This window comes from Uloborus diversus, chromosome 4 (assembly GCF_026930045.1).
Source record: "Uloborus diversus isolate 005 chromosome 4, Udiv.v.3.1, whole genome shotgun sequence".
NCBI classification, from domain to species: Eukaryota; Metazoa; Arthropoda; class Arachnida; order Araneae; family Uloboridae; genus Uloborus; species Uloborus diversus.
The window spans coordinates 145,915,504-145,942,943 of NC_072734.1; the positions used below are offsets into that span (position 1 = coordinate 145,915,504).

The following is a 27,440-nucleotide window of genomic DNA, read 5'->3' on the forward strand; positions in this document are numbered from 1 at the left end:
GAAGAAGGGTTCATGTAGCATTCATTCAGTAATCGTGTGATTTGTGAAATTGACGGATATTATTTCTTTCAAGAATGGTTTCGAATATGATTTTTTTCAACTTATTCGTACTAATTAGTGGGATCAATGCAAAACGTAAGTTAAAAAATAATTAACGTTTTCTTTCTCGTCATCATGAGGAAATCATTTATTTTAAAAATGCATGCATGTTGTAACACTGTAAACTACACTAAAGTTCCACAATATTATTGGAAGAATATTTTAGTTTATTATGCGAACTTGATGTTAAAGTCAGAAAAATAGATGCTGTTGGAGCGAAATGAATTTTCGGCAAAGGATGTAGAAAGGAAAAGAAAAAGACATTTGTATATATACACTAACCTCCTCGGACATGGAAGAGATATTTAGCTTTAATCCACAGTGCACTTGGTAACAACGTAGTAAACTTTATCTTTATAGTGCTATTAATAATAAAATTCATTTTTAACCTACGTGCATAGTTTTTAAAAAAAACATTAATGAAGCAAAACATTTTACTTCGATCGCTTTTGAATTCATTAACTCTTTAAAGAATTGGAATTATATTTACAATGTTCCAAAAAATTAATGGTGGGTGTGTAGAAAAATAAAAACAGGAATGATAGAAATACACGGATAACTCAGGTCTCAAAGCGATAATGTTTATTTACTTTACGAAAAAAAAAAAAAAAAAAAAAAAAATCAATGAAGTCGACTTCAGTTCAACATGATTTCGGAAAAAAGATTTTCGGATAAAACATGTTCTACGGTTATAAAATTATTCTTTACTTTTCGTAAAGGAATGTTTAAACATCTTTGTATAAGCAGTTTTAGTTCATTCTATCCGTAAAATAAATGTAAAAAAATAAAATAAAATAAGGAAATAAAAAAAGGAAATACGCGCACGTGTGTATTTTTTTTCTCTCCGAAATGTAAAAGTGTTTCTATTCATTTGGGTATAGTTTGGTGTATTACCAAAGACTTTAAAAGTCATTTGAGTACATGATTAAAGAAAACGGTCAGTGATGGGACGGTGGATAAGTTATTTTAATTTAAGGCTCTGCTTCCCAATCTTTTTTTTTTGGACATAATCCATGTTGAAAATGCAGATGCTTCCTTTCGGGATATTTTAATCGTATTAGCCCCATTACGCGAAAAAACGAACATTTTGTTCCGTACATAGCAGCTCATACATATATTTTTTCAAATAATAATTGAAATGGGTAATTACCAAAATTTTGCTGCTTAAGAAATCCCACTCTTAAGTGTGATTTCGTAGGCAAAATTTTTGTTAATTACCTTTTGAAATTATTGTTTTTTAAAAAGATTGAATGAGCTATCACGTGCCGGAGAAATTGCGGCTTTTTCATGGAATGCTCCATTAATGAGATCATGAATGTATTTTCACGTGGCGTAACCTAAAAAACCCTCAACTTAATTTAAAAAAGCTTTCAGACTTTTTAAAACTAAAAACTAAATCATAAACCTCACTTTAAGATTAAGAAGGAAGGAAAAAAAGTTGCTAATTTCAATAGGAAAATCACAGAAATTCAAAATAAGTAATAACTTCTTTTTGGATTGCCCCGCTCCCACGAAAAAATTGAAACGCTCCCTGATGGGTCCCACGTTGGGAAACATCGATTTAGGGTAAACGTTTCGTTTAGGGGAAAAAAAGAAAATTGCACAAAATGTTCCCATAAAAAGATTGCAGATTAAGTAAAAAAATGAAGCTAACTTATCGTATTCGAGAAAGTACAAGGAGACTAAAACAAGATTTGCTACCATAAGATAAATAAATACCTTTGTGCTGAATAGCAAAGTAACGTAAAGTAACAACGTCTAAAAAGCACAAATTCGCATATGACTGCAGATCATCCATAAGCTCACTACGTTTTGCATTTAAAAAGGCGTTCCCTTAAACGCCGAAACATATGTCTGCAGTAATCTGCGAATTTGTGCTTTTTAGACGTTGTTACTTTACGTTACTCTCTACCATGTTAGCAAGCATGCTAACATGGTAGCAAGCTGATAATGGGCATTATTGACCACCGAGTGATGATATTGCTTCATCACTCGGTGCTTAAAGTACTGCTTGAACCTCCCTCTAAAAGACATTAAAACTCTAACTTACTATTGTAAGTTGATGATTTTTAAGTTAACTACAAAGTTGAGAGGAAAAATATTGCTTCATTATCTGACTGTGGAAACGTTTTAAAAATAAGTCATAATATTATCAATCTTTATTTTTCATCTTCAAAGCTATAACTCAGCCCCGTCATTTCAAAATTTTCTCGGAGAGGGGGGGAGGCAAGGAATACCCAATGCATCGCAAAATAACGAAAGCAGTTATATTGAAAAAACAACAAAAACCCCACCCACTTATATGTAAACACATTCATTTTAAAAGTCTGGGGGGGGGGCAGTCCCCTCCTGACCCCTCTGAATGTAGCGTCTGCTGTGACTATAAAATGGTTAAAAACAGAACACTTAATATCTTATAGCAATGGAACATCATTTGCCACATAGCAAACTTTTTGATGCCTACTGAAATACCTTCTGCTTTTCGTCATTTTTAGGTTCACTGTTCTTCAACGTTACTCGAAAATTAAAATGAAAAATGTTAAATTTTTTCAAACATTAATGTTTTTTTGATTGTTTTTGAAAGTAAGAATTTACCCTGCTTTTAATTATTACGTTTAATTTTGTAGTTTATCTGGGTGACTTACCTCTAGAAAATCCTGATCTTTTTGGAGGAGATATGTTGGGAGTAGATAGACATGTAAGTACATATCTGACTTTAAGAAGAAGATAGAGAGGGACAAGAATAAATAGTGAAAAGAAAGAGAAAGAAAAGAAAGAAAAGTTGAGAGCCTTTTAAAACTACTAGGAAAATCGAAATTTTGTAACTGAGTGATTGAAATTCCAGCTACCGAAGTGTTGTCGTAGCGAATGGCTTCCACGAAACGATTCTTTCTTTCTTTTTTAGCCTACTTACCCAGTAAAAGTCAGAGAAAGCATAAAAAAGCATGAAAGAAGGCTTAACGCAGGAAATGTGAAGGGAAAATGTTACGAAAACAAAAAAGAAATGTAGAATAATTGAAGAAATATTGAAAAATCAAAAATTGGAAATTAGGGATACTGAGATGGGGAAAATGTGTCAGTCGGTCTGTTTGTCCCACCCTTTCAACTTTTGAATGAATAGTCCGATTCGAACAAATTTTTTTTTCGTTCGAAAGGGCTCGACAAGGACACTTCATTCCCATATTTAATTTTTTGATTTGAAAATTTTTTCGTTCAACTTTGAACAGTTCAAAAAAAAAAAAAAAATGCGCCTACGGGGAAATTCAAGGCAAATATAAATCCCGAACTTAGAGACGAATTTGCGGCAAACAAACTTTGTAGGAAAAAGGTTTTGAAGAAGAGCATGTGTATAAAATATTTTTTGATTTGAACAATTCTCCGTTCAATGTTGAACAGTCCAAATCCCTTAACATTAGCGCCTACGGGGAAACTAAAAGTCAATATAGATTCCGAACTAGAAGGCGGATTTACTTCAAACAAATTTTGTTGAAAGTAGCTCTTGATAATCAACCCCTGATTCCAACTCCTAGAATTTTAGGGCCCTCGACTCTGACTCCTGTACCCGAAAATTAGTCAGACTCCGAACTCCGCGACTCCGGCTCTTGCTCCGTAGCTTCGGCAAAAATTTAGACACGAAGAGAAAATGACTGACTCCGACTCTTGTAATTTGCAAGTTTTTGACTCCGACTCCTTCATCCCAAAATAAATCCGGCACCGACTCCACAAACAGTGGCAGAGCTGCGGACTTTGAGGGAAAGTTCCAGACTCCAGATTCCGACTCGAGTTTTTGAATTAAAAACCTTCGACTCCCGGCTCCGATTCAAGCACTCCAATATTAGATTGAGTCCGACTCTGACTCCGTAGTCATAGTTTTTAGTGTGAAATTATTATTGTTAATGTGATTTGTTTTTATTTTCACTCAAAAATTTTAATTTATATATTCATTTTTTGGCGGAGACATTCAGAGTCCTTTGTGTTTTTACATAAAGATATGCTCAGACGATTTTTTTTTTTTTGAAAATGAAAATTATTTCTTTAATTCTTCATTTTATTGTTTTTTTTTAAATTTAGTTTTGAAACTACGGTTATTTATTTTAAAAATTATTTTTTGGCAACAGGGGGAAACAAACAGTTTTTTTGTTGATAAAAAGTATTTATTTTTATTTGCTTATTATTTTAAATTCTTTTTGAAAGCGATGAAATTTTTTTAATGGGAAAATCATTTTAGTTATTTTGTTTAAAAGGTGATACTGCTTTATTTATTTTTTACGCATTTATTTATTTAGATGAGCGAGGAATATTTTCTTCCCAGAAGTCAGTTTAAAATGTTGAAAAGTTACGTTTGAAATAACTTGAGAATTTCAGAAAATTTTTCATATACTAGAATGTCGATATTGGTATACGGGAAAGTAGGCTCGTTTAGTTTTGGACAGAACTTCTTGTTTTAAACTTATTAATTAATAATAATATAATAATGAGTTTTCTCATCATCATCATCATCGTCGTCCTTTTCTTCATCATCATTATTATTATTATTATTATTATTGCTATTAATATTACCTATTAGTTTACTTTCTGAACGTTTTCTTTTTTACTGGTTCCGTATAGTTTTACAGAACCTAGCAGGAATATAATGTTCTAAAGTTAATCATCAAAAAATGAGATTTTTGAATCAGTTAATATGTTCTTCTTCTACAGGATCGAAGCGCAATCATAGGAGAACACAGACTGTGGCCTGGAGGGATAGTTCCTTACGAGATTGATCCAAGCCAGAGATGTAAATATTTTTTCTTTGCTAAAAACGATAATTGACTATTTATATTTAAAAGAAAGTGTTGCATTCAATAAATACACGAATGAAGTTGCAAAACACCTACCCAGTTTATTAACTGAATTAACGGTTTATTCTCTGCGTGTCCCTAAAGTTATTATTCTGGGGCAAATAGAAAAAATATTTCTAATGACAAGATCCTACGTATCAGATAATAAGATTACGAAATTATTTGAAGATTTACGAATTTGAAGATTTTCGAGAAGAGTTACGAATTAAACAATAAAATCCTAAGGCAAGCATTAGAGCAGGGCTGTCCAACTGGCAGCCCACGGGTCGCATGCGGCTACCCAGCACATATTATGCGGCCCGCCAACTTCTTATTCAGCATATATCTTTTTTCGACATCTTATGGTATCAAGAAGCATCCGAGACTACCATTCTTGGTCAAGCCGGGGTCCCCGAAATTTCCTCTTGAGCGCTCTTTTACTCCTTTTATTGTATTGGGAGAAAAAGGTACAGGACATCTACAGGTCAAGGTCAAGTGGTCCTTCCCACCCTGGACGCTGGTGTTTAAACGAATTCGTAGAAATAGTATTGCCTCACGTTGGCGGGGAGAGACAGGTAGGGAAGAGAGAAACATTTCAGATAAGCAAAATTTGCCTGCAATTGGTTAAAAATAAAGACCCCCTCACTGATTCTACGGTCTTTGTTGATTTCAAAAAAGAAATTGAGAACTTGCTCTCGTCAATTCTCCGCTCTTCTATGTTGATGATATTGATTTGACTGGTTTCGAGGAATGTTAGGTTCTCGGATAAGCTTGCAGCTTTTGGATAGGAAGTAAACCTCTCCTGTACTGTAAAGAAGGCGGATCGGCTTCAGTTTTCCCATTAAAATGTAAGAAAATTGTTTTATAATCCTTCTGTTTCATTGTTTTATAATTAATAATTCAGCCATTAATTGTTATTGTAAAAGAGGTAAGTGGTTATTGTTCAACTTTTTCAAACTGCGGCCCACCAGGTGACCAATGACCGGAATTCTGGCCCGTGGGCTCTTTGCAGTTGGACAGCCCTGCATTAGAGCATCAAAAGGGTATTGCAGCTAGTAGTGGAATTCTTCTGGTGAAGCATCCTTTTTTGCTCTTGTTGATATTGGCGTGAAATAAAACACTGATTAAACAAATAAAATTGTTATATTTTAATATACATGTATTAAACTAATTTATGGATTGGAATAACGTAAGTCTTATGTCCGAATTTTATTTGCAGTTCAATCAACATTTCATGGAGCTGCCTACTACTACAAAAAAGACACTTGTATTCGGTTCATTCCTCGTACAAATCATACTGATTACATCAGAATTTTTCCAGGACAAGGGTAAAATTAGTGATAACTATGCTAACTTTCCTGCATATATACTTTTTTTTCCTGTCAAAGTATTTTTATTGTCAAAATGCCGAATGTTTAATCTATTTTAAAAAAATACTTCACGTGAAAGTTCAAAGATTTAATGTATAATTTTAAGAATTCATTTATGAAAAAATTCGATCCCCATCAATTTTAAGCTCTAAGCAGCGTGTTTTCATTTCAATAATAAAGTAAAAAAAGAATCATGTTTCTATAGTTGGGGCGAATATGACCTGAATGCGTCGTAATGCTGTGATTAGGATCTGAGCAGCCTCCACGGTGCTGCCTGGTTAGGTTTGCTCCACCTATAGGTGCACCCTTACACCATCTATAGGTGATATCCTTGATACAGCTGAGTCTTATAATTAAGATATGCTGATAGCATCTTCTGGGGTTCATTCCAGTAACAAATGAACTAAATGCGTCAAATTATGTTATGAACAAGAAAAAAGATAGCGTAGGTTGTATAATTTTTTGATTGTATTAAGAAAACAGTAGAATATTTTTAAAGCACTTTTAAAATTTTCCCTAATGACTTTTTCTACGCAATTCCAAAGTCACCCTTTTAGGGTAAAATTGGGAGAAACGCCATACTTTTTGTAGAAATTAAGTAAAAAATTTAAAATGCAACATAAATCAACCCTTTATGTTTTAGTTTAAAGTTACACTATTATTAAGTATTAAAATTACCGTAAATGAATTTTAGACTTAAATAAAAAATAAATAAAAAATAAAAATTGTAAGTCGACAGCAGGCCATCGCTTCCGTAACGTGTGGGTGAGATGCCATACTGTGTGGGAGAGATGCCATTTATGTTATTGTTCCTTGTTTTTTAACTTCTTGCGGATTATTTCTGTATCACAATTATTACACTGAGCTGCTTACATTGCACAGCACATGACTCATCCAGCCATTTTTGACATAAGAAACATTTTTCCCGTCAGTTTGTTTTTTTGTTAAATAATAGTTTTTCCCCATTCTGCGCACACAAGCGACTGGTTTTCACTTCACTGTCAAGCTAGATAGTTTCGGTATTGGATAAGACCTCTCAAGAATCTTTGTAGGGGTTTCTTTACTAGTGGATGATTATCTGGAAGTTGATGATTTTTGTAGAGACAGATCTGGAATGGCAGCATTTTTAAAAGGAATGTCAGGAGTAGCTACTTCAATTATAACAGATATGGCAAACAAATGATATAAAATAGCATAAGGTTTGAGTGGGAATATTCCACAAGCTTTAAAACCTAATGTAGTATTTTCCATGGCATTTCATAAAGTTTTCGAGTTTCATTTTTCGATGCATCTTTTTTTTAAAACTTTTTAATAGCAAAAATTAAGTTCTCTTCACTCCACTGCCGCCTGATTACGTATTTTCTCGACATTCTAAAACTGAAAAATAAAATATAAACAAAAAATGCCTTCATTTACACTTTTGAAAAGTTTGGCATCTCTCCTCGTTATATGAAAGAGATGCCACATCGGTATAAAGTACATAAGTATTAATAATTGAAAAATGTAGTTGAAATAAGTTAATAACAAGCTAATCAAGTTTTAAAATCTGGTTCTTACCTTACGGTGTCTTTGTTTTACGCTTTATACTTATTGAAATCGCAGCGACTCAAAAATTGCGTTGAAAAATGCTCGGACTAAAATAATCCTTTCGTCATACACGCGTCACACCCGAGCGCAGTCGATCAAGAACTGGCACGTTTAAAAGGAAACGTCTATGAGTAAATAAAAACAGTGAGAAATATAACCGTCTCTTCCTTAATCACTGAATTTCCGAAGGTACGGCGTCTCACCTCATATGGCGTCCTTAACACTTTTACCCTATATCCTTTAATATAGTCGCCTCGTAAGATATCTTACTGTTATTCCTGGGATTAGATGTCTTATTGTTGCTTTGGCGACGATATATATTTTTGGTTATTTTTGAGTTGAAAGTGATCAAAAAACCAAATTTACTATTCATTGAGTTTTCTTTTTCAGATGCTATTCTCATGTCGGTAGAACTGGAGGACAACAGCCTGTATCTCTTGGTCCTGGCTGCGAATGGATGGGTACAGTTGTTCATGAGCTTGCCCATGCACTAGGATTTTACCATGAGCAGAACAGATCCGACAGAGACGATTATCTCAATATTTACTGGGAGAATATCAAAGAAGGTACAGAACTGATTCATAAATTTAGACCAGGGGTCTGCAACTTTCTTTATTCAAGGACCACGTTGTAAATTTTTGGAGGCGAGGCGGGCCAACAAGCCAATAATATTTCAGTTCAGAAGGTCATGTTAGCGCTAGCACTCCCAACTCCCGTCATCCCCTCTTTTCAATCAAGTTTTTGTTTTAACAAAGCGCTCATCAGTGGTTTCTTGAGATTTTTCCTGAGCTTAGCTTTCTTTTTAGATGTCTATCAGGAAGCATATTATCACATTAAAAAAAAGTGCGCTTCCCGTGGGCCAGCAAAATCTGTTTGAGACACGCGGGCCGTAGATTGGAGAGCGTTGATTTATACAATAAGTTGAGTTACGATTGCTTCACTTGAATTGAGAGCTGCGGGCTCGGAGAGAAAGTACTCTACTCCGATTCCGATTCTTGGAATTTCCAAGTTCCGACTCCGACTACGGACTAAGGTTCGTTTATGCCAAAATCGATCCGACAACGACTCCTACTCACAGCCTTGCTTTAATGTATCTCTTATCAAAAGATTTGCCTTACAATGATATTAAGTAAAATCATGACCAATTGCCCATCAAATATTCTATATGGGCAGTTCTCTAGAAAGGTGCATTTTCTTGTTCCGGGTTCATAGCTACCTCGAGAATTCCATTTTCTTTTAAAATTATCATTTGTTTGTCCCTTAAAAAAAAAAAAAAAAAAAAAAAAAAAAAAAAAAAAAAAAAAAAAAAAAAAAAAACAGTAACTTTTTGCAATTGAATAATAGTTATTTCTGTAGAGGCTTAATATTAGTGTCAAGATGTCATTTCTTTTCTTTGTCTCTAGCAGTCCAAGACAGAAAAAAAAATTTGAATTTTGGACATCTGGAATTCAAATTATGTTTTTCGCAATCACGAGTGTGTGTGCGTGTATGTAGGCGTGTGTATGGGTGTGTAGGTGTATGTTTGTGTATGTGTGAGTAGTTATGTATGTATGCGCGTGTGTGTGTAGGATATGGATGCAACTTGGAGACGGTTTTCGCTATAGGAGCAGCATCGTGAGGCCGGTCGACGGTGGTGCTGCAGAGGCACGCGGAGGGAAAATAAAATCATAGGAATTCAAAACAGTCAAATGAGAACAATAAGCAATGTGATTGCTCAAAAAAAAAACCGTCAAATGTATCTTTTAAATAGACTTTCACATTGCTTCAGGTAACCTAATTTGAAACATTTTACGTCATTATCATCCAACGGTTTTTACAGATTTTTATGACCACTAGGTGCAACTAAAGCAGCTCGAATAACTTTTGGTTTCAGTAGCAGAAATCATAACTTTGTTCATAAATAGGAGTTTTGTGTGTTGAAATTTCTATGCTTCCTGATTGGATGTTGATTGGGGATTAACAACAAAGTAAATAGAAAGAAAAGTTGAGACTGTCATTGTCTTCCTTACTCATAATGAGTTACTATGCCATTTTTGCGATATTTTGTTCTTTTTGTTTTCATATTAGATGAACTTTTTCTTAAAACGTGCAAAATTTCAACTGCGGTTGCCATTATTTATGTCTTGTCAGGTGAAATACTTTAAAATGTCCTTACCATCCATGTCATTACCATCCAGCGCAAAAGTTATCAAGTCCAGCACAAATTAAATAACATGTGGTTGGAATGATAGACTGAGAATAAATAAATACCAAGTTCCTTATTTCAAATATGTTAGATGTTTGATTTTTTAAAAGTTAATTTTTAACCTGTGTATGTTTTATTAGACAAGTTAAATTGAAGCTCATTCGAAAAGTTAGTTAATGAGTATTTTACATTTTTAAAAATACTTTAGCATTTTTAGTACATTGATTTTGTTTTTAGGTAATAAATTTAATGAAGAAAATGAATTATAATAAAAATTAAAGAGAACTATGAAACAGAACAGTAGAACTATGGAGGAGTGTTTTGGATAATTGTTCACATGTACCGATGAAGTTTACAATTATAGAAAAGCAGAAACTCATTTTAATTATTTTTCATTTTTTGGTAGCGAAGTTAGATTTTTGGAATCAATGTGCATTTGAAATGCTAAATTCAATTAACAAATATCATTGCATTGTGATGAGTCTAAAAACTCAAATGTCAAGGCCTAACACTAGAAGAAAAACAGTATTAAAAGATTTAAAGTATGTGATAACGTAAATAGGTTTTAAAATATTGAAAAGAAATATCATACACCAGGTACTTCGAAACAAATCTTAAGACTTTAGCTGAAATAATAAAGTTTGAAAAATTACGATTTTAGTATTAATTTTACACTAAATTTATTATCTTTCTATTCCAATCTAGGAATGGAAGACCAATTTTTCAAGCTTAAGCCAGAAGAGAACCAACTTCTGTCCCCGTTTGACTACGACTCCATTATGCTGTACGGAGAGTACACATTCTCCAAAGAAAAGGGCGTACTGAAGACGATGTCTCGAAAAAACTCGGACAAACCCCTCATAGATGTAGTCAGGAAATATAGCCTCAGCAAAGATGATATCAAGCGAATCAACATCCTGTACAAATGTCCAGGAAAATATTGAAAGCAGTTATATGTTGTGGGTTTTGCACATAAACTTCTTTTGAATGTTTTAACAATTAATAAAATTTATTTATAACTGAACATTGCATTAAGATTTGCACCTGAAATTTTTAGAACTACACTAATGAATGCTTTCACACTTAAATCTAGCCTTTTTTGAAAGCTTTTGAATACCAAGAGAACAATATACAATTTGCAGTAAAATATACTACGGAACTCACACACACACGAACTTAACTAAATTTAAACACTATAGCCCAACAGCCCATGGGAGCCAAGGCCTACTATGCCCATCTCAGTTTTTCTGACCAAAGGATCTGGGATGCAAGGCACATTTTCCGATAAGGTAATCAGCCGAACACGGAAGTCCCAGGGTTTTGTTTCCAAGCACGCTTCGAACCCTTTTTATCGGCCCACTGAAGGGATGAATGGCTGAGTCGACCGAGCCCAACCCCGGAATCGAGTCTGGGTCTGAGCGGCCTGGAAGCGCGAGGTGCTACCAGATAATACACACACTATTGTTTAAAATTGAAGGGCTCGGGGCAGAAATCTTACAAGCCCAAGGAATAACTTTTCGATCAAAACTTTTGTTTCTCATAACTAAAATTGAAATAAACATGACAATGGACTATGTCATTTGGAGAAGAACATATCTGGTTTTAGTGTTGCAGAATATAGAATGGAATATACCTTTGAAAAATTCTACAAATATTTTTTATAAGTTGGAATTTTGCTTACTCAAAAATTCACATCATGTGGCATATCACATTCTTGCCCCGGGTCCTTCAATTCATAAAAGCACACTGCAGTTTTAAATTTATTTGAAGTCAACGAACGCTTCCTAGTTATCAAGATAAAAATTCAAATTTGGCAACCAAATGCGACCATTACTTTATCATTACTGTTTTGTTCTGTTCATATCATCTGTTCCTCTCATATTATTACGTCTTCTTTAAAACTCTGTATCGTATCAGTAACAATACTGCGATCTGAATTTCATGGTTCGGGGCACCATCGCTTAAAACCTACTACTCTAAGCAGTAACAGTCACCTATTAACTAGCCACCCAGTCGTCAGTAACGCTTACTGTATATTATACTACGACCGACTTCACATAGACTAGAATTAGGGTAACAGCACCATTTACAGACATGCTTAAGACATCGCTCTCAGGTTAACACAATTTTCTGAGCCTTTTAATGTATTTAGACTTTTAAAACTGTTTTTCTCCCATACAACTACATCTCTTCTAACGTTTGACTGCTTCTGGAACCTCTGAGTTAGTTAATTCGATTTTTATTTGCTCAATTTCGAAAAAAAGGTCCTACCCCCAGTAACAAACACCGAAAATTCTGATGATATCAAGTAACAGATATGATGAGGAAAAGATGAGTAAAGGACAGAATTCCCCTTTTCTCTTCACGTTCGCAAACCGGCAACACTTTCCTGTCATCCTGCAGAGCGATTCATGATAAAAACGGATTATTTGCGAACGATCCCTCACGATTCAACGCCTATCCAATAATTATTGAAATTCATTTCATTAGATCGCTGATAACTCTTTAAATTTTAAAGATATCCCGCTGGAATTTTATTATGAGTTGCAGGACCTATCTGGGCTTTGAATTATGAAGGTTATAAATTGCTATCTTTCGCGCATGTTCAGTGAAAAATTAATTGCTTTAACCATTCATATTTAATCAATTTTTTTTTCAATTAAGTTACTTCAAACTTTTTTTATTATGTTTACCTTGTATGTTGTCAAATATTCTGAGAGTTTAGTAACATTTGACGGAAAACTCTGTGTGTTATGAACCGAAAACCTTCAAATAAAATTTGTGTTTTTGAAAAAAAAAATGTTTATATCTCCGTGGGTCGAGGGCGCCCATATGGAAGGGGGGAGGGGAAAGTAGGGCTCATGTCCCCCCCCCCCTCTTTGAAATTAGAGCTTCCTTGATTTTAGTACTTTTTTCTGTGCAAAAATAGAAAAAAATTTCAATTGAAAATGTCAAATATTAATAACTCTAATCTGTACTGAAATCGGTTTCTACGGGGAAACTATCCTGCTAAACCATGAGAAAAATATTTGAGCCCTCCTTAAAATTTTTCACATAGGCGCTCTTGCCGTGGGTATAAAAGATACTTTCACGAAAATATAAAAATACATTTTACATAGTTTGCTAACTTATTTCTGAAATTTATAGCTTATTCCCAGCTATTTACAATGAAGGATGATCAAAAACGTTTTTTCGTTATTTCAATTTAATGCTGGTCCCCTAAATGAATAGTAGATTCAATTTTTATTGGAAAATCACCGCTGCAGAATAACTTTTATTTAAAAAAATACAGAGCAATTGTTCTCTTATTTCTCAAAAAATTCGTAAAAATGTGAATTTTTGAAAGTGTCTCGATTCTTTTGGTCATAGTGTATATATATATATTTATATATACACGCACATACACACACACACATAACCACACAAACATACACAGACATGCACACAAACACACACACAAAAGGATCAAATGTAAGGTAGTGAGAGGTAGAAAAAAAATCGTTGGAGAAACGCATTCATCACACAACTTCTATGGCAAAAATAAAGTAATGAATACGTTTTAAAAAAATACGAACTCAAAATGGAAAATTGAATAAATTCCTTTGGGCTTGAAAATTAGAATAAAGTATAACAAGAACAACGTTTTATCGAACAACATTTGCAGATTACTGCAGACAAGTGTTTCGAGGTTTCAAAAAATGCCCTTTTCAATGCAACGAAATGTGAGTTTCAGGATGAAAAGTCATCCGACAAAAGTCATTTCTCAATTGAGTTTTCATCCTAAAGTTGCATTGAAAACGGGGTTTCTTGGCACTCCGAAACACGTCTCTGCAGCAATCTGAAAATTTTATTCGATAAAATGCTGTTATGTCTTATTCTGCTCAATGAAGACTCCACAACATTTATAGCAATTTTTAACCCACGTATATATATATATATTTTTAAATGCATGCTTTTACTTTCCTACATTATTTTGATGTACTGTGTGTTTGACAAAGCTGCGAAAAATGCCTCATTTAATTCTTATATTCTGTTTCCCATCCGTTTGATATTTTACAGATTAATCTAGGTGGAGAGAGCACCTAAAAATATTTAATGTGACTGTCGACTCGATGTAATATTTTCTTAATATTCATATAATTATGATTTCAAATAATTCTAATTTTTAAGTGATTTATTCTACTGCTTAAAAATCGATCTACTAATAAAAAAAATGTGCAACAAAATTGTTTAAAAAAACATGAAGTTCCAAGAAATTACATTTTAGCGCCTACACAGAGCCACTCCGTTATCAGCGAATCTATTGATATTTTCTCAAGGAAATCTAGGTATCTATTTTTCACGCTATCTGAAATTAATTCATCGGCACATGGAAGTATTCCCAAGTCAAAAGTTGAGGATTGAAAAGAAATCAAGTTTAAAACGAGAGAGTGATTTTTCCTTTCTTCGGAGAAGCTCAATTTAGTAATTTGCAATGACAAGCAGAATGTATGGATTGATGGTTCTATCTCTTTTTGGTGCAGTTTCAGCAGTTCCAAGACTAGACGGTGAGAAAATAATTTTCAATCATATTAAATTGTGAGAGAAACTATTAATTACTATCATTTTATGTACACTTTGATTATTTTTAACGACGATGGCGAAATGTAGCGCTCATAACATGTAGGAAGAATTAAGCAGTGAATTGTTTTTCAATCATTCAAAATATCAATTTTATTCTGTAACAGTGAGATACATCTTAAATACGACGAAAACCTAATGATCGTGTAGCAGCAACAAATAAAATCGTTGAAAGGTTTTTTTCTTCCCTTCTAATAGGGCCGAAAATTCGTTGAAATGTTATGACAAAGAAGTATCAGGTCTAATTTCAAAATAGATACTTAAAATTTCAAGCAAAGGCTGAAACTGATCAAATGCTAAACTTTCAATAGATAACTGGAAGAGAATTGATGATGGATTACTGAATGAGACGAAGATAGATTACTTAAGAGAGGATGAGGTTGTTCAATAGAATACTGGAATAGCATTCTAAAGTTAAAAATAAGTACCCAGTGACGGGGAACATATTAATTCTTGAAATCTTGGTGCAATTGACAAATTTTAGGCAGTAATCTTTTCATTCTGGTTATTTTGAGTAAACAATTGAGCCCACAACTGCTGGATTTTAAGGATGTTGTTAGTATGTAGCGAACGATAGCGCAGATTTCGGATCTGGAAGCGATCCGAATGGAACTGCTTACAGTTCCCAGGTGTTGGCGGGCAATAGCGAGCAGGCGTGGTAGCTCCTTCATAATTAAATGTTTCAACGTTTCAACACAGAACAAATAGAAAATTTTCATTTCATCGAACATTTTTTGCATTTGCAGAGTAAACGACTGGCGAACTAGCCTGAGTTTGGTTCTGTGATTTCAGTGGGTCCTCAAAACTCAATTTTCTAATATTGCCCAACATTTTCATAACATGATAAAATCTGAAAAAACTTTTAATGAGGTAAGCGGTTCCACAAATGGAAATAAAATGCTATTATAGATTAAAAATCCTTAGAAATGGGGGCGGGGAACCCGACAACTACTGCAATGATAGTCTTGCGTTTCCTACCTTTGCAAAATTTAGTGAAATGAATCAATGCAGTATGTAAGTTTTTGGAACTCACTGATTGCACTATTGTCAAAGTGGATCATTATCGAAATTCCAGATTTTTTTTTTTTTTTTTGAATTAAAACAGCAGGTATAATTTCAATGAAATTTGGTCGGAAGTTCAAGAAGTAATTTAAAGCAGCTGAAGATAATCGCATTCAAACATTTTTGGAATTTCAAAAATTGTGTTTCCCACAATATGTTATTTATTAAACCATACTTTTACATCATATTTTCGATAAAGCCTCCTTTCCACTTTTAATATTATAAATTTGAAAAAAAATATTGTTCTTTTAGTTTTACTTTTATTTGTTCTGTCATGAATTTTGTTATTTTGTCGTAACTTTGACTGTCATTTGTTTAAATTGAACTCCGTAACAAATCCATTTGAAACACACTTTTATATTATGCAGTAAATCTTGGCGGTATTCCAATGGAGAATCCTGATTTGTTTGGAGGAGACATGTTGGGAGTCGAAGTTGTAGTATGTATGCTATAAAGCAATTTCGTTTTATTTACTTTATTTCTATCCAAACTCATATTTCTTGAATGTTATCAAACGACCATTCCTAAAATTATTAATTGCAGGTATTTATGTTTTCTATCGAACAATTTTTTTTTTAACAAAGTGAAACATTATTTTTTTTCCGAATTTACAATAACCTATTTGTATTTTTCAGCGAACGGTAGGCAGTTAGAAGTAATTGTATGAACATGATTTAATCGACATTATATGGCTTGGAAAAACTTTCCGTGCAAAAGAGAGTGTGATTTTTGTTGTTTTCCGATAAAATTTGCATTGTGTACTCATTATTTTTCTCCTCGAAAAATTCTAAATGTCGAGCTAGAGAAGCCCCATTACCCCCCCCCCCCCGGCCGAACCGTAGTTGGATCCGGCACACTACTGCTTATCAATAAATTTTTGCAGATTTTTTAGTATTTAATAGCCTAGTTTTAGTTTGTCTTGTCGTTAATAGATGGCAGCATTAGAGACGCGCATCCGAGATGAAATTAGAACTTTTTTTCCTTTTCTCCTCCCTCCCCCTTTTGTTTCAAACATATTTTTTAGCAGATTGAATTTGAGATTGATCCGCATTTTGTTTGTTTTCTATAAATCTGTTATCCAACCCTCCTCTCTTTTGAATCACGATTTATTTCAATTTACAAAGTTTCAATTTGGTGTTGGTCTCAGAATAAAGAAAATAATTAAATGTAATTCTGCCCATCTGTGCTTCGAATTCAAAGTGACAAGAATATTGCACACACACGTGTGTTCGGAGTTATGAGGAAAGTAACTACACACATTAGATTCACAAGAGGGAAAAAAATATATTGCGAAATAAAAATGTTATATGCAATTAAATTTTCTTTTCCAATTCCTTCCAAATGATCATGGATTTGTCAATGTGTGCAGTAGGACATGGAGATAAATTACGCTAATAGCAGTGTATTAAGTAGATGTCCACAAATGTTGCCACGCTTTGAAGGGGGAGGGAGGCAAATTTAGTTTGACGATTCGGTAAGTTTGGGGACATATTTGCAACGTACCAATTTTCAAGTGCCCGGATGTCTCTATTCATCAGAAGCACTTCCGTAGTGTACCACCGTCCATGTGTGCACTCCGTAGCGTATTTTATCATTCAGCAAAATTCAGCCACGTCAGAAATATTGAAAAAGGTGTGACATCATTTATGTACGACCCCCAATGTTTTCTTATTTTATTGCTTTTTCTCACAACTCTATTGCAGCCCTTTTTGAGCCTGGTTTTCATATGATGTGCATTAAAAAAATGGTAATTGTTTCAGTTTAATGCTTTAGACTGGAACATTATTATTACCAATACATTACAAATGTCAAATATTTCTAGGAGTTGTGACGCAAACTTTCAAATTCAGTAAATGCTAGATAAAAGCAAAATTTTTTAAAATTCTTGACTCCTCGTAAAAAATTAACTTTTCAGCAAAAAAGTTAAAAAATCAAGTGTGACTTTGTTCAATTTTATACTTAACTGACATTTAACTAAATAATTCCAGGATAGAAACGTGATTCCTCAGCAGCATTTAAGATGGACCGGAAAAAAAGTACCGTACATCATCGATTCAGCACTTGGTAAATGATGTCTCAATTTTTCACATAATTACGATTTTCGCAGTTCATTGCTGCAAGCATTATTTTTTTTATCTAACCTAACGACCGACTTCATCTTAGACAAGGAATAGTTAGACACGGAATAATGAGGTTGTATCGAAGCAATCAAATGTTTCTGAGAAATTCGTGTTCACTTGAAATAAGTGAGCTTTTGAAACCTTGAACCTGCGATTCATTTTAATTGCTATTAACAACTTATATCATAATTATTAAAATCATACATGGACTCGAAACCTTTTTAAGCTCGTCGATACAATTTTTTCTGGATGGAGCATAAGACCACCTGTACTTATGCTAAGTTCATCCTTGAGGAGATCAATTGCCCCTCCGGCTTTGAAAAATTAATGCTTTTATGTACAAGTGTTTGTTGTTTTCCTATTAAATTGGCAGTGAGTATTCACCTTAGCTTTTTTCTTCCCCTGGAGAAATTCGAAGTGACCGGCCTGTACCTATCACTGTCATTCGCACCAGAAATATAACCAGGGTTTTTTCCTGGCGTGAAAATACTCCTTGACATTTTTTACAGGAGTGAAATTTATTTTGGAGGAATGAAATATACGAGTACAACAGTAACACGAAACATTAAATAAAAAATGATCTGTATTTTAAGTAATGAGAATAAATCCCAAGCCACTTTGATAATATCTAGGGCTTCGTGGTTGAGTTTTTTGAGGGCGGCTTTACTTTGAGAAAGTTGAAAAATCTGCAGGGGTAAAGTCGGGGCTGTAAGTGGACTGAGGAATTGCTGTGATGCCATTATTCATCAGGTACTCTGTAACCACAAAGCCGGTGTGACCAGTGGTGTTTCCATAGAGCAGCGGTTCCCAACCTTTTTAGTTCTGCGGCCCATCAATTTTGCAAAAAACACCATTGAGACCCACTTAACCCTATATATTACTTGCGTAGCCAAAATTTACTTTCTGAGGGGGGGGGGGAGGCAACTGCTTATAAAATCTCAATTCACTGGTTAGTCATGCCAGTTCAACAAAGAAGGAGCATTTTTAACTTGAAGCTAATACTAGTTTCTTTGACAATGGTCTTTAAAAGAGTTTCTGATTCATTAGATTTCATCTTCAATTATAAGGAAAAGTTCCTAAAAAGCATAAAACATTCTAATCCTAAAGTTCCTTATTGGCTGTGAGCCAGGGAGAGCTTTTGAGTGACGGTTCATCAACAAAGCGAATTTTCGCAAAAAAAAAAAAAAAAAAAAAAAAAAAAAACCGAAATTCAGTCCTAGGGATTTTTTTTGGTTTAGATTCTCGATCAGTGTACAAGGCCCAGTAACAAGCTGTTCGCAGCCCACAAGTGGTCCACGGCCTATGGGTTGGGTACCGCTACCATAGGGTATACTCCATATACGCCGTTTACTCTTAAACATTTTTTAGACAAATAGCGTGTCCTCTCAAGCTTCAAAAATTTTCATTTAAAAGCAGGTTTTATCATCGCATTTTTAAATTTTCCTGAAGCAAAAGTAATATATTTATCCTAACCACATTTTTCTACAGGTAACCTTATTTATATTTCTTAACACTTAATAAATCAACGCCTTTTGAACGCCTTATAATCGCAAACACATATTGTGCATAGTAGATTATTGGGAGTATACCCTCAGAAAAATTGACGGGAACATCACTGGGTGCGACAGGATATATTGTCATGATGAAGATTCCCATTATCGGCAATTTCTGATTGCACTCGGTTGACCGACCCGCCTGTTTATTCTTATGAACAAACTTTGACTGCTTAACTCTGTTCAATGTTTCGTTGCATTTTGAGCTGAGCTTGCGCGCGTGCACTGAAGGATGTTTCATTTGTTGACTTTCTGGGAGCATACTAAACATGAAAAACTCGCCTGCAAAAGTGTGTCGATACTCAAGGAGACCACAAAATATTTTAATTTAATTAGAAGCTTTTGTTTAAAATCAGTTTCGAATACATTATCATACTCTGAAAGAATCTTAAAATCAATATAAACTATGAAAAATCTTTAGCTGAATCATTCAAACAGAATCATAATTAAAATTTTTATTAAAAACGATTCTCACATTTTCCTTCTAATGTCCTGTTTAATATGTATGTTTTTTTTTCTTATTACAACGACTAAATTTGTTTCGTAGCTGGGTATTCGTCCCTTATTAAGCAAGCAATGGATGATTATCATAAAAATACTTGCATACAATTTGTAGAAAGAACTTCAGAAGAGAACTACATTCGACTTTTTCCTGGAAGAGGGTAAATATTTTGATTTTTCATTCATTATCTTATCGGGAATTTTATTTAAAAGAATTAAAAAACTTAACTGTAGTTTTCAAAGTTTTAACGTTAACCCATTTCAACAACTACGGGACAGATTTGTCTCAAAAGTTCATAATTTTGTTTCAAAATTATTGAATACATATCATTGACTGAGCGCTACAACTAGTTTACTGCAAATTAGGAAAAAAAAAAAAAAACAGAAAGTTTTTCCACTTTCGTTGAAAATGTTTGTTCGAAAAAAGACATAAATACTTCTAATAACGTAAAATTCAGCAATGACAATTTAATAACATTGAAATCAAGTCTCCACCTCCCCCAAATTATGGAGAAACATTACTTTCTCGGGTTTTCTTCAAAGCAGTCTGAACAAAACTGAACTGTAATTATCTACTTGTAGCATTTACCACACGATATAATTTGTTACAGTAGGGAAAATGACTAGTTACGGGCAGAGTTAAGGTTTTTTAAGTTTAGAATGTTGTTGAACTGTGATGTTGCAGTACTATTTCATGGAATAAACTTATTCTCAAGGTGTTAGAACTTATAAATGACACTTTTATAGCTTTGAAACTTTCATTCCTTTTCAACTAAGATTTATGTATATATAGGTATAATATATTTTGATGTAAATTGGAATACACTGGTTTGACCAGTTACGGTCGCAGTCACTTAGTTATAGCTGTACTAAAAGGTAGTGATGGTCATGCTAGCTGAATTCAATCATTTTCAGAAAATACACAAAAATGTATTTAACGGTATTAAAATACTTATTTTTCTTTCAATATAATGAAATTTCAACGTGACAATTCTAGAAACATCAAACTAAAACGTAGATAACTGACAGAGCACTTTTGAAAGGTTCTTCTCAATAACAACAACAAAAATAAGTTGAACTATTCTATTGCCGTATTTTTTATTTATCGACTGCCAAAAGTTTAGCTTATGTTATACCATCAAGTCTAAAAAAGAATTTTGAGTGAGAATGACCAAAAATCAATTATATATATAAGCTCATATGTGCCCATGAGTGAAATACTTAATTTTGCTTGTATAGTTATGGACACCACAACTTGAAAGGATCTTAAGTATCTCAATCAATGGCAAAAATGTACCTATATGATAGAAAAAAAGCTAAGGAATGAGTATGTACCAATAAAACTGCGATGTAATAAGAAACAGCAATGTCAGAATCTTAAGAAAAACACCCTTAAAAAGCTAAAAAGAAAGAAAATTCAATTTTTTTCCTTTTTGAAATTTTTTTCCAAACTTAGATAAAACTTGTGTGTTGGAAAACAAGTTGTGGAGTGTTTTTACGAAATGTAATTTTGAGAATTCACTGATGGTGTTCCTGGAATATCGGTTATAAACTTGATATTGACAATACAAGATAAACCTGCTCATTAGTGGCAGGATGCCCAACAAATCATTGACCCTATGTGTGACTTCCATGTTATTGAGACATGTAAATCTTAATATGGACAAAAAACGCTTCAGAAGAAAACAACAACTGAAACATTTTCAGAAATATTGCTTGAAATATATTCTGTAATTTCTTTTGAAAACGTCGCATATGTGCATGCATATTGTCATACTTCTACCTTTATTCAAGCTTATTTTTTACTCGAAGATAAAATGTACGTAACGAAATTAACCGTTCTAAGATTTCTGAGTTAAATGATACATTAATTAAATTTTGGAAAAATAAATGTAGCTTTGCACCTCGTTTGAACCATATGGACACATAGTTTACACAACATATTATAATGAACCACTTTTTCTCAAAATTTGCCGTACATGTTGTTTATGTCGCCGTTTAATTGTTTTATGCAGGAAAATTTTTTACGCTCTTCGGTAAGCATATGGTTCTTAACTTAATATTAAATTTTTATTTCGTGACATATGAGAGCACAGTAAAATTGTACAATGTACTGTCGTTTCCAAATGCTAAAGACCACTAAGTTTAAAAAATAGATCAAAGGCGAATTCATTATGAGGCAGGTGAAATTTTTTCACTTTTTTTTTTTCTTTTGAAAGTTATGTTTTACTAATTCAGCATAAAAAAAAAAAGAAAAAAAAATCAAGCTTCAGTTAATATTTTCTTATTTTAAATACTTTTATAAAACAATTATATGCTCAGTATAGTTATTCTCAAGTTTTTAAAGTTAATTATTAATTCAATAAAATTTGCAACGTATGTGACAACTCGAGAAATTTCAGTTAAAATCACACACGTTACAAGTTGATAAAAATATAATTAATTATAAAAACACTGAAAATAATTATATCGTATTTGTAATTGTTTTATAAGAATATGTAAAATAAGCTAATATTAATCAATGCTTGATTTTTTGATGCTCAGTTAAGGAAAATTATCTTAAAAAAGAAAAAATAGTGTAAAATTGTCACAAACATGACGGTGAAATTGCTCTTAACTGAATTTTAAAACATGTTTTAAAAGAGCAATACATGCTTACAACGTTATTTAAACACAAAGCAAATAAAAAAAAAATAATAATAAATTTAAAAAAAAATTAAAAAGGAAAAAAAAGACACTTTGTAGAATTTTACTTGTCTTTGCAAACTGCTACAACTGATTTAGGAAGATATTGCATAAATAAAAGCGAGTCATTTAAAAAAGATATTGCAGTTCAAAACTCATTCTTTAAAGAAATTGTTTACTTACAAACTAATAAAGCAATAACATAGCAATATTTCTCTGTTTGTATTTTAGTAATCAAGATGGTTACATATTTCATGTAACTTTATTGCAACAGTATATTACGATGATTAAGAAAGTGCTAAATTAAATATTTACGAAGACATTCAGTGGAAAAAAAATATATGATGAAATTAAGTATGAAATACATAGCTAATATTTTAAAAATATACTTGGCATAAAGTTGAGTTTCTTCATTACACACGGTTCTTCTAACATATTCTTTACTAGTTTGCGATTTAGTATATTCTATGAATAAGTCTCAAAATCCCTTATTTTATAAGTCTTTTGGCTCTATTGATACATATGGGCATGTAAAAGTAAGACAGATATGTAATATGTAGTGTGTTCAACAAGAAAACTTCCATCTCATAAGACAAATCAGTGGTGCCCAAACTTTTTTGCATGAGGACAGCACCTAGTTCCTTCTATTGTAAAAACCCAGGAAAAATTAAAAAAAAAAAAGGAAGGAAACACACAAAATTGTTGTTATCATTACTTGATGCTTATTTTTATAAAATTCATGTAGCATGCTTTTCAGAAACCATTTTCTGAATATTTGACTCCAAATTTGTGACTCAGTCACTAATTGTACTTTTCGAATTGTAACATTAAATGAAACAGCAGGTCAAACGGATCAACTTCACGGGCCTTAGGTTTGGCACGACTGAGATAAATCAACACCTTTTTCGTGGTTGCTTGTTCAAAAGAAAAAAAAAAAAAAAAAAAGAAGAAGAAAAAAGGCAGTCATGGAACTGCCGGCAGAAGTGAAAACCTAATAATACAAAAAAAATTGATATGTTTGTACTCGCGCGCGTGCGCGTGTGTGTAGTGTGTGTTTAATTTTCATTTAAAACTAATTGCAATTTCAAAAATAAAAGTTTTATAATTTGTAGATTCAAAGTATTAACTACAGTCTAGTTTTAACGTTTATTAGCAATACGGGCATCAATTAAATACATTTTGGTTGGTTTATTTCTGCTCGTTTATAAAATAAATATTGATGCAAATATAGGAAATATTAGAAAATAAATTTTGAGTTTGTTATTCAGTTTTCCATGTATAAAAATAACAAACAATGCACATACTAAACTTTCCTCGCAATCAATTTACTGCAGTATCGCTCTTTAGCTGATTTGGCGGAAAAGCCGATATGGCGTGAGATTGACCAGCATGCAGGAAAATTCGAATTTTGAGGCATGCCAGATAATTCGGGGTTCATTTCAAAGAAAAAAAAAACAGATTTAAATTTAAAAAAAAAATGATTTAAATAAAAAAATCCATTTTTTATACTTTTCAAATTTATATATATCATTGGTATTCAATATCATGATTTTTTTACGCCATGATCATGATCCTCATCATTATTGTATTCCAAAACTGATACTATAGGTTTATGGTAACCAAAATAGGAAATAAAAAACTTTGATTCGCATATGTTTAAATATCGTTTAAAAACTGCGTCAACTGCGAGCACTTTTATATCTCGTTTTGCTAAGATTGCAATCATCGATCATCGTTAAGTTAAATTCTCCATTTAAAAATTCAATTAATGGTAGATTTTTATCATCTGCAGAGTTGATTTTGAAATGCCCACTCAAAATTATTGACAAATCATCAAAGCTCTTCCCAATTTTATCTTGAAGTAATGCAAAAGCGTCTTTAGAATAAATAAATACATTTTTATCAGAAATTCTCGTATTGCGCTTGAAGCCTTATCACGTGAAATATAAACCGCAACCACAACAATTTGCTGTTCATTTTCAGAGTGGCAACGGAAAACACAATGTCTCACCGATATCAGAAACATTGTTTTTTCTCATCTCAAAAAATACCCAGCGCCAAAAGAAGTTTTCCCTTCAGAAATATTATACAGTGGTGAGGACCGAACTCACGATGGGCAGCTTGTTCGATTCCTGAGACTGATGCGCTGCCAATCGTGCCACTGATCCTCTTAATCTTCACGAAAAAATCGCACGTAAAGGAGCAGAGGGAAGCCGCGCATGCTCTGTATTCCGGTGCTGGTAAGGTGATGGTTTTTCGGGGTCGTGAAATGGATCGTTTTTTCCCAACACCTCACAAGTGCTGAACACGCCTAAAGAAGTCTTCACTTCAAAAGAAACATGGTCTACAATTCATTTTTTTGCCATCTACTCTCAATCCACCTTATTTTCTACTTGTTGATCATTGTCTACTTTTAGCACATCTTTTGATTTTTGCCTGGCTTTACTAATATTTTCCTCAACCTCTAGGTGTTTTTCGAATGTAGGTATGATAGGTGGAGTACAGTCACTGTCTCTAGGTCAAGGCTGCATGTTCAAAGGCACAATCATACACGAACTTGGCCATGCAATCGGATTCTTCCACGAACATAATAGATCAGACAGAGACGATTACATAACAATTTACTGGAAAAATATTCAGCACGGTAAGTATGTCAACCATAGTGTCGAAACGGCAAATTGTGACCATTCTTTGAAAAATATGCAAGTGCTATTCCGGAAGTCCCTATTTTGTCAGGCCTTCTGGTTTAGATGTTTAGAGAACGTTGACTACATAATTAACCTATTTTCCTCAGCAGAAGAAAAAAATATGCCGTTACGTTAAATATTGTGCCAAAATACAAATAATTATGCTTCCGGGGACGGTAAAGCGCAGTAACTGCAGAATTCATTTTTTGAGATATTTGATCAAGAAACGCGTTTTGGATTCCATACTAACGATAGGAAAATGATGGAGTTTTAACGTTTTTTTCATGCTTTATTTTCATCGGAAACTAAATAAGCAAGCTTGTACAATAAAACTAAAGTGCAATAGATATCAAAACTGAGAGAAAAATATGAATATAGTGACAATTTAGCAATTACTGCGCTTTACCTTCTCAAAGCAGTATAGTGATACACTTGCAATATGTGATCTCGTTCGGAATATGCCTTCCCTGGGAGCCCAATTTAGAGCATAATGCACATCAAAAGAGTTGGAAATTAATTTCACAAGCACTTTGATTTTAAATTTGTGCATCCACATAACAGAAATTATCAATTGTGCATCCTTATGACAGGCATCTGAGCGCTGAGAAATATTTCAAAAAAGTATCCCTTAAAAGCAGATAGCAATATTTTCTGCTTATGCTTCATAGCAAGCTGATATATTTTAAAATAAAATTAAATGCTTTTATATTCTCAATGAAATTAGTTTCATGACTCGCACTTATACACAAGGCAGTTAAAATTTGTTCAATCAAACCAAGTGCATTTTAATTCTATTGATTGTTATACAATTTGTAAGTTTTTCAAATTATTAAAAAAAATATTTTGATTATATTGATATTTTTAACGTGAAGACGTTTAAAAATAATGTAAAAAATGATTAATTTTATTATGTTTAAAATATTTTAATCTCATCTGTAACATTTTCCTCTATGTTGGGCGTTGTTGCTGCCTGCCTGAAAATTAATAATTCGTTTTAATTGCAGGCAAACAACGTTCCCTGTTAAATGTAATATTATTAGAATCATAAACATCAAGAAGTAAAAACAGAAGCAAAACATTGTTTCTTTTTGTCTACAAGTTCAAATGGTCAAAGATAAAATGCGTCAAAGTTAAAACTGTCTTTCCTCCCATCAAAAAAAAAAAAAAAAACTCCTCGTGCAAAATAAGGAGTGATATTTTTGGGCGAAATAGATTAAAATATTAAAAAACCTGAATGTTATAAACTTTTTATTTAAATTAATAAATATGATGTTAATTTTGCAGGAATGGATACTCAATTTATTCTTATGAAACCAGAAGAGAATTTGCTTTTGGATGAATTCGATTACAACTCTATTATGATGTATGGCAGCAAGGCATTTTCTAAAGATGGACGCTCCAAAACTATGGTAGCAAAACAGGATGGCGTAAAATTGTATGAAACATTCGACAAGCCTGGGCTCAGTGCAAGTGATATACGAAGAGTGAAGAAAATGTATGAATGTTAAAATATGAGCAACGCCATTGTAAACCCGAAGTTAGAGGAATATCACTGTACGTAATTAAAATATTACACTAAAAATTTAATAAGCTATTTTGTGTGTCAGATTTTGCTTGTTGTAATGTTTTCCAAATTTGTTCTTTTTTCTACGTATTAAAATTAATTAGGGCTCTACCGATGGCATTTTTTGGCCGATGGGCCGATGCCGATTGTTGGCCGATTGTTCAAAGACGGCCGATGGCCGATTGTTTTCCTCCAAATGGCCGATGGCAAAAAAAAAAAAAAAAAAAAAAAAATCAAACAGAAATAAATTGAAAGATTATCAGGGATTTAAAGGATCGCTGATTCATTTCATTTTACTTTCTTTCTACGAATAAGGAATCGTATAATCACAAAAAAAAAAAAAAAAAAAAAATCAGATTTCGACCTAAACTTCTAGTTTACGGTTTAAAGTTCACCAGTTTTTCCGGCACATTTGTACATGCATATGTATTTAAGAACATATAGGTGACCGAAATATCCATTTTGAACGCCTCCTCGGTTAATTATCGTAAATTATCTTGTAATGTCTTCATGCGCGTAAACTTGCGTCACTCAAAAACGTTATGAAATAGTAAGTTGAAAACACATACGTACGTAGTATGATCTAA

At 33.0% G+C, this 27,440-nt stretch overlaps 1 protein-coding gene across 1 annotated transcript; it reads left to right on the top strand.

Annotated features, from left to right (window-relative positions):
- LOC129220903 (uncharacterized) lies at positions 1-26,815 on the top strand. The gene is made up of 12 exons (XM_054855336.1): positions 1-135; positions 2,727-2,797; positions 4,798-4,876; positions 6,139-6,247; positions 8,267-8,442; positions 10,767-10,988; positions 14,531-14,608; positions 16,112-16,182; positions 17,732-17,807; positions 19,964-20,078; positions 25,071-25,246; positions 26,574-26,815. The coding sequence occupies exons 1-12, from the start codon at positions 75-77 to the stop codon at positions 26,795-26,797; spliced, it is 1,458 nt and encodes a 485-aa protein (XP_054711311.1). The 5' UTR covers positions 1-74; the 3' UTR covers positions 26,798-26,815.
- The last annotated feature ends 625 nt before the right edge of the window (positions 26,816-27,440 follow it).